Consider the following 20379-nt stretch of genomic DNA (forward strand, 5'->3'; position numbering starts at 1 on the left):
CTCTCTCTCTCTCTCTCTCTCTCTCTCTCTCTCTCTCTCTCTCTCTCAATGGACACATGAATGTCCATTTCATTCATGGAAATTCTTGTGAAATGACAATAAAACGCACAACACACAAATCTGTTGTGTGACGAATAACAAAGATGAAAAGTGGCAAAGAGGTAGAGAGAGAGAGAGAGAAAAGCTGAAAATGATTTGTTGTGCGAGATATGATGAGAGAATTCGAAATTTTTCGGAATTTTTTTTTCTTCCCATTTGACGTTGGCTCGTTGATCATTCGTTTGTTTGGTTGTTGTTATTTTTTTTATTCCGGGAACATTTCCAATATTTGGAATATTTTTGTTCCGGGGGGAATGTGTTGTCGTTGTCGTTCATTGTTATTTTATTGACCTGAAACACTCATGAATAAAACCGGTCAATGGTTCCTGTTACGACAAACGCATGCTGACTTTGTTCCCCTTTTTTTTCATCATACATCATACACTCACACAATTTACGCCCAATAATACAATAACCGAGAGAAAAGAGCACTACAACGACGAATAACGAGAATAATTTGTAAATGATTGTATTTGCAGCAGGTGACTCAATTGGTTACAACTGTCATCCGAATGAATACATATCCAACAATGAAGTGAAACATAACGATTTCATTTGGCGCCTTCGGATTGCTTTTGTATAATATAAGTATATCGCGCCCAAAATAAAACGAATGCCAAAGCTGAAGACAGAGAAATAAAAACGGCAAAGAAAAAGCAGCATCAACATGTTGCATTGAATGGAAATAAAAATGTTATTAACACACACACATACGAAAGTGCTCAAAAGCGGCATTCATTTTTGGAAGAAAACGTTTCTTTTTCACAGTGAATGCGTAACGTACATGAAATGTACGCGGTGGCGAGCACATGTATCTACTTTGCATATTTCTACTTCGACCTCGGTACACACGCGTGTTATGACTGATTGAATATCGCAAACAATCGCACTTATGAAGCACCGTTCAAGCCCTTTTTTGCATAATTGCTGACTCGGTATCAACCTTTGAATTTATGATTCGCACTCAGTTTGAGTCTCTTGCACTTTCGCTCACTCTCTTCCTTTCCCGTTATCAGGCTCATTTGCAGTCCATTTAGTCTCTGTCTCTTGAACGAATGCAAATGCGCTATCTCTCTTTGCTTCCCTTAGCTTCTTTCGTTCTCTTTGCTCTCTTCCTCTGTCATTCTTCCTCTGTTTTTTACTGACTTTCTTACTCTATCCCACACTCCCTTACTATCTCCTTCACTTCCTTTCTTATTCCATCTCTCACTCCCTTCCTCTGAGACGACATCAACAGCAGCGACAATTGTCTCTCTTGCCGCGGCAGAGAAAGAAAAAAACCGTTTCCAAGATAATGTATTATTATCGATTTGCATCGGATATTCAAAGTGAAAAATGCGTTGTGTGTACGTATCTCTGGATTAACATGAGCGGTTTTATTGCTTCTTCTTCTTCCATCCGAGGTTGATACACTTTCACATTAAAATGCGTTCGATATAGAGTGCTGGCAACCGGACGAGAGAGAGAGAGAGAGAATAATATGCGAGAAATTGAATACATGTACGTGCCCATGTTCATTTGCACTTACATTGCATCGCACCCGGAGTCAATTGTGTATGGCCTATACCGTTCACATTGCAGTTGAAGAGCCCGACCGAGCTTGGCCTATGCAGTTCAATCGATTAATCGAATGCATTGATCATGTTCGAGTCGAACAGTTCGACCGTGTTTTTCTCTTCTCTCTCCACTCATTGCCCCATTGTTTGCACATAGTTTCGGTTGATCTCGGCCAATTCAACGTTTTATTAGCTAAGTTCTGTGAAATTTCTTCCCGACAATGCAATCGAATGAAAGAAATTTTCTTAACGAAGCAAAAAAAAAATAGCGAAGCAAACACTTGAAGTGATATTCGAGTGAATTCCATCATTAGATAAATAGTTGCACATACCTTTTTGGAAGGGAATAAAAAAGAAATCGCACACAACAAAAGATGCGTAAACGATTAAATCCAATCCTGGAAAAGTGTTGCTAACATCCGGCTGCTGTGTACTTGTTGCAATGTGCGACTGGTTTTGCTGCTGTTGCTGCTCTCACTGTCGGCGGTGCATTCCAATGGGCCGATTCCGCACAGATAAAACTGTCAATTAACTTTGACTTCACGTAGAACAGCAATTTGATTTGCTTCTATCTACTCTTTTTCGCGCTCTCTCTCTCTCTCTCTCTCTCTCTCTCTCTCTCTCTGTTAATTCGTAGCACTAAGGGGTAATTGCCTTCGTAATAAATAATTGTGAGCGTGTCAAGAGCGTCTATCTCAGGCTTCTTCACTTCAAACAACAGAAAATTTTATTACAAACACGAAGCGTCTATCGTTTTGTTGCGATTTAACAGTGGTATTCATCGTTTTACCCAAGTTGAGAGAATCACTTTGGATTTTTCTACCTTCGTCGTGTTGTGTTTTCTATTTCTCGCGCTGAGATTCTTTTTTTAGCAACCACATTAACAAACACAATCACACCCGGGTCATAATAATACACTTGTTGTTGTTATTTTTTTCCGGAATTTTTTAACTGAAGAAAAGAACAAAACAGCCGCATACACATACGCGCGCTATTAGATCCAATTTATAATTCCTTTTCTTTTCAAGACACCAACGGCAGAACGAAAAAAAAGAAACCACCTGCGGGCGTTGATGTTTTCATGCACAATATTTGTAGTGTTGTTGCTGTTTAACTATCCACTGGAATTAGCATTGTTTGCACAAATTCGAACCGATTTTAACCGTTTTTTTTTTCTTTGCTGCTGCTCGATTCACTTTGTTTCGTTGTTAGTCAAATTTATTCGAAGAAGTTGATTTGTTTTCCTCGAAGTTTGTTTGAGGCTTAAACAATATTTTCGTCTTCAAAATAATACTCTGACGGAGAGAAAATAATGATCGTCGAAAATTTCGTTGGAATAAACAGGTTTTTGCGTTCGTGCTACACTTTTGGTCGTTGATTTAGTTCAAAAAGCGAGTTTTTTTTTCTTCTTCACTGTGTCGAAGAACAGGCACTTGGTTGTTAATCGCCGTTTTAGGGCTTACGAACTCGATCAACTCTAATCACGATTGATACTTTAACAAAAATTCAGAGTGTGTTGGAATCGAAGTGAAATCACAAACCGAAAACGACGACGACGACGACATTTCAAACAAAATCACACAACACACAGCAAAACAATTGAAAATCAACGATTTATTTGTTTGACTATTTATTGGTGTCGTTATGGAATATCTATAAGACATCAACGACAATGCCAATGAATGTATATAGAGATGAATTTAAGACGCGCGCACACACCAAACCACTTGTGTTCGGTGGGCTATGTGTTGTTGTAGAGTCGTGGCGGATGGATATTCGGTCGGTTTGACTGTTGCGTATGCACTGTTGCGGTCAATGGTTTTGGTTCACTAGAAGCGCGCTGCTGAGCAAGCAACAGTACAAAAGACGCAAACAACAACAGCAGTAACAACGACACTGATGTCGATGACGATGGCGAAGGAGAAGAAGATGAAGCAGGCAAAGAAGGAGGTGGAAAAAAAGAGAGAGAAAGAGAGATAAAACACCAAGAGACCAAATCGAAAACGTCAAAGATGAAATGTACGCGGTAAAACGAAGGGAAGGCAACAGCATATATCGTAGAAGAAGAAGAAGAAGAGAAAAAAACGACGACAATACTCTCAATGTGAGCGCTGAGTTCGGCTTAAGATCGTTTTTTTTTTCATACTCTTATAGTATAATATGCCATATGCGTAGTATGCTTAGTAATTTCATTTAAAACCGTCTGTGCTCGCACATATGTGAGCGTGCGGTGCCATGAGAATTTAAAAATGTGAAGCAAGAAACAACCGAAAGGAAAAAGAAACACACATCAAACCGCATGATACTGCTGAACGGAAAACGAAAAACCGAAGAGAAAAAACAGCATACAAGACGAAGCAGCAGCAGCAGCAGCAACAGCAATAACAGAAGAAGAAAAGAAAGAAAAAAATACATGGTGTATTCCCAAGTAGTTTGGTGTGCGTGAGAGACTGTGTATGCTGAAGACGCTGAAGCACAAGAGCCATTAAAATGTTTCAGTTCTGTTGGCGTTGTGTGTTGTGTTATTTGAATTTACTCTACTATATCTATCTATCGCTCACTTGCTCGCTCGCTCTCTCTCTCTTTGACGAGTGCTCTTACTATTTTCATGAGTCACTAGTTTCAACATTCTATATATGAGAGATAGTTCCTAAATGTATGCCTTCGAATAGACAGATGGAGTACATGTATTGTCACCATTCAAAATCATAGGCGCATAGACCTTCATCATTTTTTCATAAGACATTCCACGACTTTAAGTCTCATATATCTGCACACTATGTCTTTATCCAACTTTTGCCCGGGAAAACGTGAATCTTCACCAAATCCACATCGAAAACCAGCTTCTGCTTCATTCGCTGCCACCTTTTCCATACATTTCGACTCGCATTCAGTTTTGATATTTATTGTTGTGTCTTCTAATTAACATTTATTTTTAACAACGAAGACGTTGAATACACAGTCACACACATCGTATTGCATTCGCACTGGCAACAACGACAATTTCAATTAAATAAATTGCTTTTATTATCGGTGGCATTAATATCATTTTCTTCAGCCTCATATATTAGACTAATGAAATGCTATTAGTTTTAATGCTTAAGCATTTGCTTCGAATCAGCAATTATTTCGATCAATCGAGAGAAAAAAAAAAAACGTACAGAAAATTAGCAAAATTGAAAATTGGTTCGCAAAGTGATAACATTATTTGTTCCAAAATTAAGAGTTTTTGCAGAATTTAATTTAATGAAATGATTTGAAGATTTTTCTAAAATGATTTTAGTTTTTGTTTTTTTTTTTTTGTAATTTTGGTTAAAATATTGAAAACTGTATAAAAATTGATTGAAAATCTGAAGAATTTTTTTCGAAATTCGGTCAAATTTTCCAAAATATTTGTATTTACAGCTGAGAATTGGCTCATTACCTACCAAATGTTCGAAAAATTGAACATTTTGAATGGAAAATCGAATGCTTGGTAAGCAATGGTTATTCGACAACAATAACAATGAACATTTAACGACCATTTGTACCTTTCGGTGTCTGGTCTGTTTTGAAGCAGTAAATCGCAACATCTCCATTTGAGAATTAGTACAAATTTTGATATTGCCCCATAAAATTAACATAGTTTTCTACACTTGACGCATTGCTCAACGAAGCAATAAACTTTTATTATCAGTAGGAAATTTCTATTTGATTTCAGATAATCAGACTTGCAAGCTGTTTGCTTATTAAACTGCCATGTTGATTGTTTATATACATGATTTGATAATGTTATTGTACTCAAATCACATGATTTAGTTCCAAGCAAAAAAAATGAGCCGTCTTTGAACCCAAACATGAAAAATTCATTCTTTTCAAAATTCAATTTACTTTTATCGGAGTGTCCACACACAAACACCATAATTTCAACATTTCAGTTGAAACATTGGATGAATTTTTCTGTGATAATAAACTGCTCGACACGCTTAGTCATAATTGTAACTCTCTCTTATCTTATCACGCACATTATAGATAGATAAAGCATTCGAAAACACATCTAGAAAGTGATATTGATGAGATAAGACCCGAAAATCACACTCAAAAATGTGATTTATTTCGCAAATATAGCCAGAAATCGCAAATATTTAAACCGAGCACACAATTCATGCCCAAGCAGTCGAATGAAATTGTGAATCAGTTAACTTTAGGTGAAGAATGTTATTGGGATTTTTCCTGTTTTCAACACCATTATAAATCAATAAAAATAAAATAAAAAATAAAAATAACTTTTGATGTAAACAAATTCAAGTTCAATATAGAAATAACACGTAGACAAGATTTTATTATCAGCATTACAAGGTATGTATTAATAACTCATTAGCTACCAAGGTCCTTATTTTGTTTTTAAAATGCATTTTTTTTTTCAAATGTTAATAATTTGGATCTAAAAATGAGTTTTCATTTTTTCACGAACACGCATATAATAATGACAAAAGGAAATTGTTTATTCCTTGTAGTATATTGATGTAAATTTTCATTTCGTGAATGTTTTTGAGTGAATTTGAAGTTATAAGTGATCCAGATTTACACACAGAAAAATTGTAAATTTATTCAACGCTATTGAATTTCTTCGTTTTTATTTGCAGATGTCGAAAACATTGGAAATATCTCCGAATGCTTTGATCAGCAAAAAAGTGTTAGATCGCTATTTGGCATTGGAGCTACCAGCGAACAAAGTTATGGCAACATACATCTGGCTTGATGGTCCCGCTCTAGACATTTGCTCTAAAGATCGTGCTCTGGATTTTGTTCCCAAATCAGTAAACGGTACGGTTGAAGGGGAAGGTGACTTTTGGTATTTATTTTTAATGAAATGATCTCCAAAAATGAGAATGAATTTCTAAAATTAATGAAATGGTCTCCAAAAAATGAATGAAAACGATCTCCAGAAAAAAATAAAATTATACAGCCGAAAATAATAAATTGTGATCTAGAAAAAATAAAATTATTTGCAAAAATAAACGAATTGGTCTCCAAAAAAAAAATAGAACGGTCTTAAGAAAATCTTATTTTGGCTACCTTAAAAAATAAACTGGTGTTTAAAAATAAAAAATTGCATCCAAAAAGCTTCTTTTTATCTCTATAAATAAAAAAATGATCACTAAATGCAAAAATGAAATGGTTCCCATAAATATTGAAATTTTTGCGGGAAGAAAAGGGATCTGGTCTCCAAAAATATAGAAATAATCTCTAAATCAAAATCTAGAAAAAAATATAAAAATAATCTCTAAATGTAAAACTTTAGATTGCCAATAGATTTCTTATGGGGATTTTTGTTTTGTTTATTTTTTGTTGTTTGTAAACAAATCTGCCTATCTTTTTGCATTGCACTGTACATAGTATATGTCCATAATAAATACACAGAGACAATGCAAAAAGATAGGCAGATTTGTTTACAAACAACAAAAAATAAACAAAATAAAAATCCCCATAACTAATGTATTGGCAATGTAAAACTAAATGGCGAACATTTTACATTTCTTATGGACTGTATACTATGTTGTAATAAGTGTACAGCGGTATTTATGATTCAATCAAATCTTTATTAAATGTGTTCGGTTCTGCTGCTAGCGAATGAATATCGCACGACTATACAATGTCTTGTTACGTCAGTTCGTGTGTCGTTCTACACTGTAAACGACACACAGCTACTATGGAATACTGAAAGGACTATTAAGGCGACTCTACACTTATACAATGTAAAGTGGCAATGCGTGGATATAGGCAGACTTGTTGACAAATAACGGTAAAAGAACAAGATAAAAATCTCTCTCAGAGTCTGTTGTATACGCTTCTCTGTCTGTTTCCTTGTGGATGCAAGGGACAAACACTATGTGTGAGAATCGTTAAATGAACAAGCGCATGTCACAGCGAATATGCACACAACCAACAGCTGCTGTTAAACAGATCTGTACACCAGCATCGCTACATAGTCAGCAACTTCAATGATCTGAATAATAGCCATGAATGAAGTCCATTATTTTGGACAACAGGGTGAAAAAGTTCTCCATCGGAAAGACCTTTTATTTAGGAGACCGTTTATTTTTGGAGGCCGTTTCTTTTTTCTGGAGGCCGTTTCATTTTTTTGAGATTTTTTACAACAAGTGACCGCTTTATTATTTTTAGAGATCGTTTCCTTTTTTTCGAATTCAATTAGAGATTATTTTTGGGCATCACTTCTTATGAATAGAGATCAAATTTATATTTTTGAAAAAAATTCTCTTTTAATTTTCGAGACCAGTTATTTATTTTCAAAATTCATTTAATTTAAATAGTACTCCATATCTTTTTTTCTAGTGACCATTTAATTTTTTTTAATTAATATTTTTGAAGATTAATTCCTCTTTTTCGCAACCAATTCCAGATTTTCAGTAACCGTTTCTTAATTTTAGTGACCGTTTCATTAAAATTAAATACCAAAAAAATATGTCTCACGGTTTGAAGTGAATCATAAATAAATACCTCTCAACCGAATATTATTAGACAATTGAACCATTTTAAAACGACGACATCCATCAAATTCATCAAATCAATTTAAACATGATAACAGAAAAAATGATTCCGATTTCAACTTGTTGTAGCTTCGGTTCAATTGTGATTTGAATTTTATTTTTATTTTTGTTTATATTCGCTTCGGTTTTTAGAGCTTCCAATTTGGGCTGCTGGCCATGGCGAAGCGGATGGTACCTTTTCCGAGTGGTATTTACACCCAGTTAAAATTTATCGAGATCCATTCCGTCAGGGCAATCATATTCTAGTGTTGTGCGAAACATATTCCGGCGATGGTAAACCATCAGTCAAGAATCGTCGTAATAAATGCGCCGAAATCGCGGCTAAATGTGCCGCTGAAGAGCCTTGGTTTGGTATCGAACAAGAGTACGTATTTTTAGATTTTGATGGGCATCCGCTCGGGTGGCCAAAAAATGGTTGTCCTGGCCGGCAAGGGGTTGAAAACTATTGTGGCGTTGGCGCTAAGAAAGTGTACGGTCGTGATGTGGTTGAAGCTCACACTCGTGCCTGTCTCTATGCCGGTATAAAACTTGCTGGAACCAACGCTGAAGGAATGCCAGCACAATGGGAATTCCAAATTGGACCCTGTCCAGATGTCACGGTCGCTGATGATTTATGGGTTGCCCGTTTCTTGTTGCATCGCATTGCGGAGGACTTTGGCGTAAGATGAATCAGGAATGGTTTAAGCTTATTGTTAAAAATGTTCGACTTTCAGATTGTTGTCACATTCGATCCAAAGCCCATGGAGGGTGAATGGTTTGGCTCTGGAGCGCATTGTAATGTATCAACAAAATCAACACGTGCCAAGGGTGGAATCACCGCCATTCATACGGCTATTGACAAATTATCGAAACGCCATGATAAACACATAAAAGCCTATGATCCAAAGGGAGGAAAAGATAACGAACGTCGTCTGGTTGCTGGATGTGCAACTAGCTCCATTCATGATTTCAGCGCCGGTAATTCAGAGTCATTGCAACTGATAGTTTGAACTTCCAAAATAATTTCTGTGTATTTTGGTTAAACAGGTGTTTCTAATCGTTCTGCTTCAATTCGAATTCCGAAAACGGTTGCCGACAATGGTTGCGGCTACTTCGAAGATAGACGTCCGAGCTCAAATTGCGACCCATACGCTGTTGTCAGTGTGATTCTTTCGACCATTTGTTTAAATGAATAAACCGATGAACAATAAAATAAATGGAAAATAATCGATTGATGAATCATTTTCATGGGAACATTTCCTCAAAACGTCCAAAATTCTTAGAACGTACGTCGTACGGAAAAAATCTCTTTTCAGTTGAACAACCAAATTTTGCAGAGATTTTTTCTCATGAAAAACGAAGTGCCTTGGCAAGCAAACATGGTTTGGCGCAAACTGTTCTTTTCGCCAAAATCAACCGTGGCATTTGATACTGTTAATGGGTTGGAAGAGAAGCGTTTAAATCGATGGAATTTGATGAAACGGAAGAATTAAGTGTTTTTCCGTTAATCTGTCAAATCAGATGAATGTCGTTTGGTGTAGAACAATTTTTTTTTTCTTCAGCGTTCATATCGAAACGGAATCGATTTTTTTTCGTTCGTCGTTCGTCGTAAAGCAATGAAAAAAAACACCCTCTTTCATTGGGCGGCTTAAAGCTTTGAAAAGTCGTAACGACACTGATGATGCGTTGAGAGCATGAACATATATATCATCAGTCCAGTAATACTGGTGTCTATTTGATAGGTTTAAACTAGGCTGGTACGCAAAATGCGGAAAATTTATGGGCAAAAAAAAAAAAATGTCGGAAAATCCTCGATGCACGAAATCACCAAAAATCGACTTTAAATGGCACGCATTGAAACCACCATCATCGCCACCACCGCTACCGCTCGTAAGCACAACGAGCGAAGTTCTGTTGATGACACAAAGGAAAGCGACGGAGGCAAACATAAGAAGGGAGAGAGTGGGAGAGAAAAAGCTAGCAAAAGCGAGCCGAGTATTGGAGGCATAGGGAGTGAAAGTGCACATCATCGATGCTTCATCATCAAAATGGAAATACAATATAATTTATCAACATCTTACTGCTTATGCATTGGCAAACAAATGTCGAACATCCCTTAAACAATGTTCTCGGATTATCTCTGTTCCGCTTTCACTCTGCCTCGATTGCTGTCTCTTTAGCTCGTTCTAGTTCGTGCCAGTTCATTCTGACGTGATTTTGCTGTGGCTCTTTACCTCTGGTTTCTACTGCCGTTTGCTTCGCATCAACAGAACTATGTGTACACTGTAAACATCATGCATATAGCCTTTGTGTGTGTGTGTGGCGACGCTTTCCATTTATTACAAAACCGCACTGTGCAAATATGTGAAAATACTGCGAAGAGAAGTAGATCCTTTGAATTGCCATTAAGTCTATTCAAACAAACTGAGGCGCTGTACCGTACGTGTGTGTATGTGCTTGTGTACAATGCGAATTACATACTGAATAATTGAAGTGATTTTTATGGTTTAGACAAAATTTGACACTTAATTACTCTTTCGTTCGGCTGAAAAATGTTTGCAATTTTCGATGGTAATGGTGACACAATTTGATATTGCTGATGATTTCGATTTGGTTCTCTTCGGCGCAGCCATGAATCAAGAGTGATGGTGATTGAATTTCGTGGTTTATTAAGTCTTGTGAAATTAAGTTTTGGATTGGAGCAAGCGAATTTTTTGTTTTGTTTCAGTGTTAGGAGAATATGCGCGATGTTTGCACATTCCGCAAATGATGGATCGATTTGAAAGACGATACAAAGCATACAAAAACATTGGCAAACATTGCAGAGAAAGGGAGAGAGCATTCCATTAGCTGATTTCTTGTATTTCACTACACAACAACAGCAAAATGGCCCCATTCTTGTGTGAACAAAACTGCATCAATTGGATTAATTGGCATGAAACGGCTGTTGATTGCATTGAATTAGGTTTCAATTCTCAAGAGTTGATATGATATTGATGCCGATGAGAGAGCGTTTGCTTCGCATGATTTCATGATTTCGCGAAATAAGACACAAAATGGCAGATGTATGGCCTTAAATCATAATTTAACGTTTGCATGGAAATTTGCTCGACAAAATCCATGTTTTGCAATGCAATTCTTCTACAGCGATATATAAATGGTGCTCAGGCGATACAATGCATGTACGGAATGTCTTAATCGAAAATATTTCAGCCGATTTATACATTTGAGAAGGAGAGAAAGAGATAGAAATAGGAAGGAAGAGACAAAGACAGGGAGACACACAGAGAGAGAGAGAAGCAGAGAGCGAGAGATGAAGCTTGTACTCGCAAGTGTGGCTAGAATAAAGCGAACGGGAGTTGGAACGATTTCTTGAGTTAAGGGTAGCGAAAGATATATCAAGTGAACGGGAGCGAGAGTGAACGGGAGCGAGAGTGAACCGAATCACATGGAAATTCCGAGAATTTTCCATTTGTGAATAGTTTGCGTTGAAACGACGCAATTTAGTTGCGCATGCATTTTCGATTGACTCTCCCAGCCATCGCTGGGTTGGGCGACTGAAGTATCACCTGGTAACCATTTGAGATACAGAAAATAGATATTGAAATCTCGCTCTCTATCTCTGTTTCAAAATCTCGGTCAATGATGAATAATCCACCATTCTCTCAATACTCACAAGGACTTAGCACATCTACGAAAATGCAATGAGAACATTGTTCCGTACGAAAAATTGCAAAAATAATGAGAATATGTTCATCAAAACTGATCGAAAGTTGAAGATAAACTCATATCCGAGATATGTGTTAACGGCAAAAATTATTTCAATTTCAAAATGATGCACAATTCCATCGCCCACTCCAGCGATGGCTGTGAGAGTCAATCGAAAATGCATGCGCAACTACACAATTTCCATCTGCATGCAAATTTAATTTGACTCTTCGTGGTATTTTCGGGAAAAATGAATGGAATTGTTTTGTTGGTTGTTTACGAGGCGGACGGATTGGGGTGGTTATTTGCAAATCATTTCATATTCCGTGATAGTTTACATTTAGAAATGTGTTGGCTCAATCAATAAATGCTTATCCAATCAAACGTTTTTTGTTTTGTTTTCGTGTGTTATTTCGAAACAGCGATGCTCTCATATCATAAATAAATAAATCATCGAACTTCAATGCATTGTACGGCTGTAGAACAAGCACATGTTTACTCCATACTGGAATAACCGAAATCTTCTCTTTGCTCGAACACAGAAATTAATGGCGAGAAAAAAAAACGGTTGTTGTGCGGAAAAATTCACTTTTCAACGTGCAACACACTCGTTGATTGAATACTAATAACGAAAAAAACTTTGCATACAAATGTTTCGCATCCGAATCAATATGATATTCATATTCAAATTGAAACTGTTGAATAATTTAAATGGAACTTGCTTTTTTTTGCGCTCTTGAATTTTTTTAAGCACTCTTCGAGCTTGTCGATCCATTTTTTTTCCATCTTTTTTTTTGAATATATCAACAGAATGGGCTGATTCAACCCTTGATACATACCGAACTCTCACTTGCCTACTTTTGGACGCACGCTGTTCTCAGAATGAAAAAGCGAACGTGAAACCAGAATGAATATAAAATTACTGCCATAAATCGAATGCGAGCACAACAACACTACGATTCTAATTGAAAGTGATCTCAAAGTCTTATCTAATCATATGGGTGACTCATTCATCGGATGAGATTGAGAGTGGTGTTTGTTTCACAAGACTTTGTATTGGAATAAACAGAGTATGCTTTCAAACGGTCAGCAAATCTTGAATAAAACTAGTTATTTCAACAGATATAAGTTTATCTATAGAGGGAAAGAACTGAATAAATGCGATTAAATACTGTGAATAAGCGCATATTCTGCCAAATTTGGATCAATACACGTCAATGCGCTGAATAAATAGCTACGAATTCGGTTAATAAAATATGCGGATTTGCCACTATCATTCGTGATCGCCACGAACGAAACGAAGCAACAATAGAAAACGATAACACTCAGGGTTGTCAATTTTGGATTTTAAATCAAATCAAACAAATCAAATATATATTGATTTGATTTGAAAAAAATTCTTCATATCAAATTAATTGCACATTTATTTGTTGATTTTCAAATCAATTTATTTCAAGTCTGACAATCCTGATAACACTACGGCAGAGAATGCAGTGCAAATGCTTTTGAATATTTGTCAACACTTGTCAATACAGCGAATATACTAATAGTTCTTTCTTCCTATGACAACGTTTGCGCCATGGCGAGCACCATGCCATGGCAAGCACCATCGAATTGCAATTTGATCTCTTGTATCAATGAATTAAAAATCGCAATGAAACACGAGTGAAACGTAATATAAGTCGTCAATAAACATAAACTACTCTCAATTTCAACCATAGTATCCTTAAATGAAACTAAATTAATATTTGGCATATCGAAAAATTGGCCATGAATAACAAAAATGATGAAGATACATCACCCAAAGAATGATTATGACGCAAATCGAATTCAATGACATTTTCCCTAAACAGTGAACGATAAGCGATATTTCGAGCAATGGAATGTGTACATTTTTCATTTGCACCATTGACGACATATGAATCTAGGGGGATTTCACTCTATGCGAATACTGTCATTCGTACGAATGCGCGAATACTTTGCCATGCATTTGAATATAAACACTCGCAAATACTGATATTCGTGCCGAATATTCGCATTCGTACGAATAACCATTTAATGTATCTATACAGCGCATTAGCGAATACGTCCGAATATTGCTGCGCGAATGCGAATGCACTTGACAGATCTATATTGATTTGTTGTGTTAATCGTTGCAACTACATTGTTTACATTATTTCGCCAAAATGGTAAATAGTTATTTCGATCCAAATTTAATATCAATTTAAGTTGTGTTTTGTATTTTAGGGACTAGAAAATGTTATTTTCAAATTAGAAAAATATTTGAATGAAAAAATTCCGGCTGATATTATTAAAATCCTGGAATTCTGTGCATTTGAAAATGAATCATCTCTAATGTCCATTGACAACGATGCTATTATGGATATCGAGAACTATGTCATTGAAAACCCAGAAATTCTCAAAGAAACATCATACGAGAATGTGAATAGGTTTAAATTTAAACCGGGTCACCGATTGTTTATCCAGTTGCCACAGTTAATCAAGAATTGTAATCAAACGGAAACAAATTTGCAAAAAATCGGACACCTGCGACGGCAAATGCTTAACGTAACTAATGCGCTTTCTATATCAAATCCAGAATGTGTGAGAATTAATTGTAAAATTTCTGGTAGAGGTTCACCTAATGCACGTTGTAATTTTTCAAACACGTCTGACATCTTTCCACATGTTTGACTGTGTTTGACACTTCATCGCAACTGAGCGCATTCGCGACGAATACATGTGCGAGTGTTTTAATACGTTTCATATGCGGAGTCGCGCGAATGCTCGCGCGGCAGTACGAATACATGGTGCGAATGCAAATACTTATACTGTTTTTTGCGAATGCAGGATTCGTGCACGAATGATCATGTATTCGAATGCGAGTGAAATGCCCCTAGATATGAATACCAATTATTCGATAGGAAAATTGATGAATGCGTAGAATTTGAAATATTCATAAGCTTTTATTTTGGAAACGACTGACAAATATCATAGCACTATTACTAACAAATTTGATTAATGACTTGTGAAAGCACATCGACTGTAATAGGATATGTTTTGAAAGGAATCCGATCGATTCTCGAGCCTTGAATGATTTGAATGGAATGGTTTGGAATAAACGACACTTTCCTCTCTAAATTAGAGACTCTCTAATCTATCGAATACAAAATTGCAAAGTACACAGATACAGAATAATGAGAAGAAGTCATTTCATTTCGAAATGATTTAATTGGTGTACAATGTAGACATTAGACGACATCTAATAGACGTTCCCTTGAGCGAAATCTGTAAATGAAACAGATATGATAATCCGATGATAGTTGTTTTAGCGTTGAACGCATCAATCTCCTTGAAATGTTGTATAAAACTGAATCATCATGACGAGATAGAATGTTTGATTCGTGTGAACTGTAAACGACGCAACTACTTGCCTGGAGATGGGATAAATGAGGACATCTACAAAATAATACGGTTTTGTTAGTAGGTAGTGATTTGTGTCAGAAAAAAAGGGAGGGGAAATATGTATCTAAGCGTCTTTTGTGATTTCCCTCCTAGTTATTTTGAGCTTAATTGAACTTACGCTAAGCATCACTTTGCCATTTAGAATAAACGGTCCCGTTCCAATCGAACGACGGGCGTTTAACTTTTTTGACATTTCCAATAGCTTTAATAATCGAAACGAAAGTGAATTTTCAAGTTAGTTGTTGATTTGAATTGATGAAATAGCAGTTGAACAAACTGCAAACGATGCAACTTGCCTTATCCAGAATATCGACGTCCCAAGTTTGGTTGACAAGCGGCTGATGACTTTTGATGTTTCGTACGCCAAAAAAAAAACGATTGGAGTTTAGTTGTTTGCTTTGAATTCTTATGAAAGATCCAGAAGAAGCAGAAAGATCCAAAAAGAACCAAAAAGTGAAAAAGCTCAAATTTTCGAATTGAAAAAAAAAAGAATTTCGAGAAAGTTAAGTCAACCTGATTCATAGTTATGATTGACATCAAAATGCCGGGCACCGCACCTAAAAAAAATCAACCGAAAAGAGTAGCGATAAATTGGCACTTGCATCCATCTTTATGTCATATCTCAAGATTGCACTAAAACGAATCGATAAAACCGAAATTAGCACCAAAATCGATTTATTCGGCAAACGGACGAGAATTCGTGTGCAAATCAAATAAATCGTTTTCCGCGTTAAAAAAAAAACACTAAAAGAAAAGTATTGTGTACATTCAAGTGTCAAATGCTAACCAATATTTGCCAATTATGGCTGTGAGGAATGAGAAGGCGGCTGCGGCAAGTGTAAGGAGCATGTTTCTAGTTTGAGTGGCATTAAATAGTTCAAAGCAGTCCATAATATAGTTGTAAATGGTAAAAAGTCGATCCAATTTCTGAATGACAAAATCACTTTTCGAATCACGATCAAAGACCATCCCGTCAGTTATCCTGTGTGTGTGTGCGGGGAAAAAAAGTGTCTGAATGAAAATCAACAACAAGAGCCAACAAAGTTTTTTTCTTCGGTTTTCTTTCTGTCATTGCTTACATTCGTCTGATTGGTGGGAAACTTTTAAGATTGTATGAAGATGTGAGTGGTTCGATATGGCTGCCGTTTTGGTGGACATATATTGTGGTTGCGTCGGTAGTGGGCCAGATTCTTGTGATTTAATACACGGAGCTGATGTCATGTCATGTCGTGCCATCGGTTCGTCTGAATTATTGCGTTGCAGCGATTTCGTTTTCGTTGTTGTCACTTTGTCGGTGTGCTCTTGTTCGTGGGCATCATTGTACCAACGAACATTATTGAATTCAAGCGGCATCAAACCATACGTTTGTTGCTGTTGTTGGCTATGCTGTTTGTTTGTCACAATATGACTAACGGGTCGATGGTTCTGCGTCGAATAGCAACTGTTGCAGCAATAAATTAACGAAGTAGAGACGACACTCAAACAAATGACAAGTCACGTTGAACATAATGTAATTGGCACCTGTTCCGCAACACCCCACGAACAGCGACACACAAGCAACATACACGACAAACGCATTTTCGGTCACGATTTCAATGATAAGGAAATAAGATGCTATTGTCACGATAGCCGACCGTATAATCGATACGAACACCAATCCCTTTGTGAACCTTAACAAACAGTGAAAAGCCCACGGCCAGCAACAGCATAAAATCGAGTTTTAAAATAGAATAAAAGTGTTAGTGAAGGAGGATTTTTTTTGGACGGGTGATCTCAATATTGTTTTCATATTAAAAACTTAAATACTATGTTATATGACCGATCAGAACAGTGGGCCACTGTCAGTGGCTGTTTGAATTTTTCCAAATTTGAAATTCAATTCACATCATTCAAACCAATTGCATTCAATTCTCTCTTCAACTCAATGCATTCGCTGATTTGAATCCAAAACTATTGGATGATTTGAATTTGAATTCGAGCCTTTTGAAGAAGAATTCATTTTTAATTAATAATTTAAATTGGTTTGGTGATGACTTCTTCATAACTTTGTTTGAAAAAGGATTCTTTTTCGAGTATTCCACAGTTTTGTTGATAACCCAAATAGACGTTAACTAACCTCGACAGAATTTCATATTGAAATTGAACGTTGAAATGCGTTTTCAAGTCTCGATCGACGATGGTGAGTCGCTCCATTAATCGCCAACGATACGATTGCAATGTCAAATTTTCGATTGCTATGTTAATCGTGGAAAATATAATGCTTTCACACAAAAACCACGCATGATAGCTCATGAACATATTTTTTGAATTTTTCAGATACACCTTCGGATCAAGATTGAAATAGAAAAGCAAAAGATACACCACAATAACGAGGAATGTATATGGAGGTGCTGACCGCTAAATGTAATGAATAAATGGAAAAATGAAAAGATAACAAATCATTATTTCTCGACAAAAAAAAAACTTTCTTATTTAAACAAAATGTGTTTCATTTTAAAAACTGGAAACTTCCATTTAATCTTCCATTTCATAAACTGCAAACTGTATGTCTTTCCTTTGTAACACTCCCATTCGATAAAAAAAGTTTAAATCTTATGTCGCTGTTTACAACACATAACCGAATTAAGAAATTACATTTGAATCGCTACAACCAAAACTGACAAACATTTTCGACGAAATTCAAGCAAAAGCATAATAAACGTCACGTTTTTCTAATGTGCCGAAAAAAATTCTTGGTGATTTTTCCCTAAATATCAAGCTCTTGAATGCGGAATGAATGTTGTTTGGTCGTCAGTGCAGATTTCGTTGAAGGCGAAAGGCATTAAATTTTAATCCGCACATTGTAAACTTTGTGAACTCATCGCGGCGTGAATAGAAAAAGTGGCGAGCGGCAAGAGGGCGCAAAGAGATTGAGAGAGTACTTACACGAGATGTGCTCATCCAAAGTCCGAAGCAACGTTGATAGTAAATGAGAGGCCGAATCGCGTCGAAAACATCCATTTTTGCAACAACAACAACGGAAAAAATGAAGAAAAATGGAAAAACTTAAATCGTCTCGAATCGGACGGAAGTTAACCGGCATTTGGGTCAGTGTTTGTTTGAACACTGTTTATTTTTTTACTTTCACATTTGTTGGGTATTCGTTTAACGGAGAATTTTCATGGAAACCTGTTTCATCATTTTCTTCACCGGAAAGAGATTCAGAGTGGATAAATAGGAGGGGACGAGAGCATTCAAAGTGCTCGAGACTCATACAACTATTTGTACTTAATCAAACAAATTGCCCATTTTATTATCAATCATTTGCCATCATGATTTTTGTAAGATATGAGTTCAGATAAATGGATATTATGCATGGCACACGCACCTCGTTATTTCGGTGATCCACTCGAAAACCACCCGAAAACGGGCCATCATTTTCGAATAGAAAACAAAAACTGATAATTGTGCCACGTTTGGTGCTGCTACTGCTAACGCTGCTTCTGCTGTTGTAACTAGTGTTGTATTTGTTGCTGTTTCTACTGCCGAAAATGGATATCATTGTCGTTGCTATTTGTTTTTGTGATTCATGATGGCGGCGATGTACGTGCCATCGTTCAGTCCTTTTGAAACGATGTAAAGAATTGGATCAGCATAATCAAATACGTGCATACCATTGATGTCAGCTGGAACCATACAATGAAACACACACACGAACCGAAAAATAAAAACAGTTGTCTATTAATATTATGCTTGTTTATTTATGCATTGATGGACAAGTGTCGAACAAAAGTTCGCTTTTCGTTTGTTAATTGGATCGGTTTGGAAAGTCGACGCACACATAAAACAACAACAACGACAACAGTGTTCATCACTTACGGTCACTAAAACCCGCCCATCCAATACAAAACTGCCCATGCCCAAGAACGGACGTCGTGCGTTCAATTTTCTCGAAATTTCCAACAGCTGAATATTCATTATTACATTTGTCTCGATTTAGAATGCATAATTATGCAAAGATGATGGGAAATGTTTATGAATATGTCGAGAGAATGAAAGTGGAATGGGATAGAAAGTGAGAGAGAGAGATATATATAGATGGGAATAGAGAGAGTTAGATTGTGGAAAAGAAAAGCAGAGGAGGGAGAAAATAGATCGAAGACAAATAATTTTAGACCGAGAGTGACAAACATAGGGGAAGAAGAAATGGTGGATGGGTGGTATATGGAGTAATGCTTTTTACCTTATTCAAAATAATCGGATCCCACGTATTGTAGCCGATGCGACAAACGATTATGGCTGTTTCTTTCATCTGCAAAACGATGAACAGGCGAAATGAATGAGTTGCAACCGTGATTTTGGTTGGAGAGAAGGAGTGAGTGTGCTCTGCTGTGCTTACCTTATTCATGACGATTGATGAAAGCATGACGGATGTTATGTATCCGCAAAAACAAAATCCCATGAAATATAAACCGCATATTGTCGCAATGTCATCATCTGATTTCACGTATTTCACGTATGTTCTGCGAACAAAAAGTGAACCACACGGGAGACAGAGAGGGAAGAGAGAGAGAGAGTGAGTCGGGGAAATAGACAGAGAATGATGACAGAAATAAATACATTCATCTCATCTAACGTTTTAATGTAAATCTCACATACGCCATACATTTATGTATATGTATATTGTCTTTGTTCACTAACCTGAATCGACCGAAACAGTACAAAATTGCCGGCAAACTTGTCAAAAATATCATAAAAAATATGTATTTAGTGTAACCAACATTCAAAATATCAAGACAATCCATCATGTTATTAAAAATGACAAACATCCGGTTGAGCTTATGAATGATGTAATCGGTGCTAGAGTCCCGTCTGAATGTTATATCGCTAACAAATCTATAGGTGAGAATCGAGAGAGCGAGAAAGAAAGAATGAAAGAGATAGAAAGAGAAAAGGACAGAGGATGTCATATAGTGAAGTAGAGCATGGAAGCTGCGGAGAATGGGATGTCGAATTGACATTGTCGATTCTACGATGTAAAA

The 20379-nt window shown here is 36.5% G+C and overlaps 2 protein-coding genes across 3 annotated transcripts in view; one reads left to right on the forward strand and one right to left on the reverse strand.

Annotated features, from left to right (window-relative positions):
• The window catches only part of LOC129576041 (dual specificity protein kinase splA-like), a 20820-nt gene extending 17363 nt beyond the window's left edge, over positions 1-3457 (reverse strand). Inside the window, exon 1 of one of the 2 annotated variants that reach the window (XM_055460456.1) lies at positions 1988-3457. The gene's annotated coding sequence lies outside the window, so the exon portion shown is untranslated. The remainder of the gene's footprint in view (positions 1-1987) is intronic. The other variant, XM_055460459.1, reaches the window with a different exon arrangement.
• Positions 3458-5788: 2331 nt separating this feature from the next.
• Positions 5789-9402, forward strand: LOC129575836 (glutamine synthetase 2 cytoplasmic-like). The gene is made up of 5 exons (XM_055459947.1): positions 5789-5993; positions 6281-6461; positions 8339-8865; positions 8920-9163; positions 9233-9402. The coding sequence occupies exons 2-5, from the start codon at positions 6281-6283 to the stop codon at positions 9379-9381; spliced, it is 1101 nt and encodes a 366-aa protein (XP_055315922.1). The 5' UTR covers positions 5789-5993; the 3' UTR covers positions 9382-9402.
• Positions 9403-20379: the final 10977 nt, after the last annotated feature.

The sequence above is a fragment of the Sitodiplosis mosellana genome, unplaced genomic scaffold (assembly GCF_009176505.1).
Source record: "Sitodiplosis mosellana isolate CC-2019 unplaced genomic scaffold, AAFC_SMos_1.0 Smas_scaffold_6170, whole genome shotgun sequence".
NCBI lineage: Eukaryota > Metazoa > Arthropoda > Insecta > Diptera > Cecidomyiidae > Sitodiplosis > Sitodiplosis mosellana.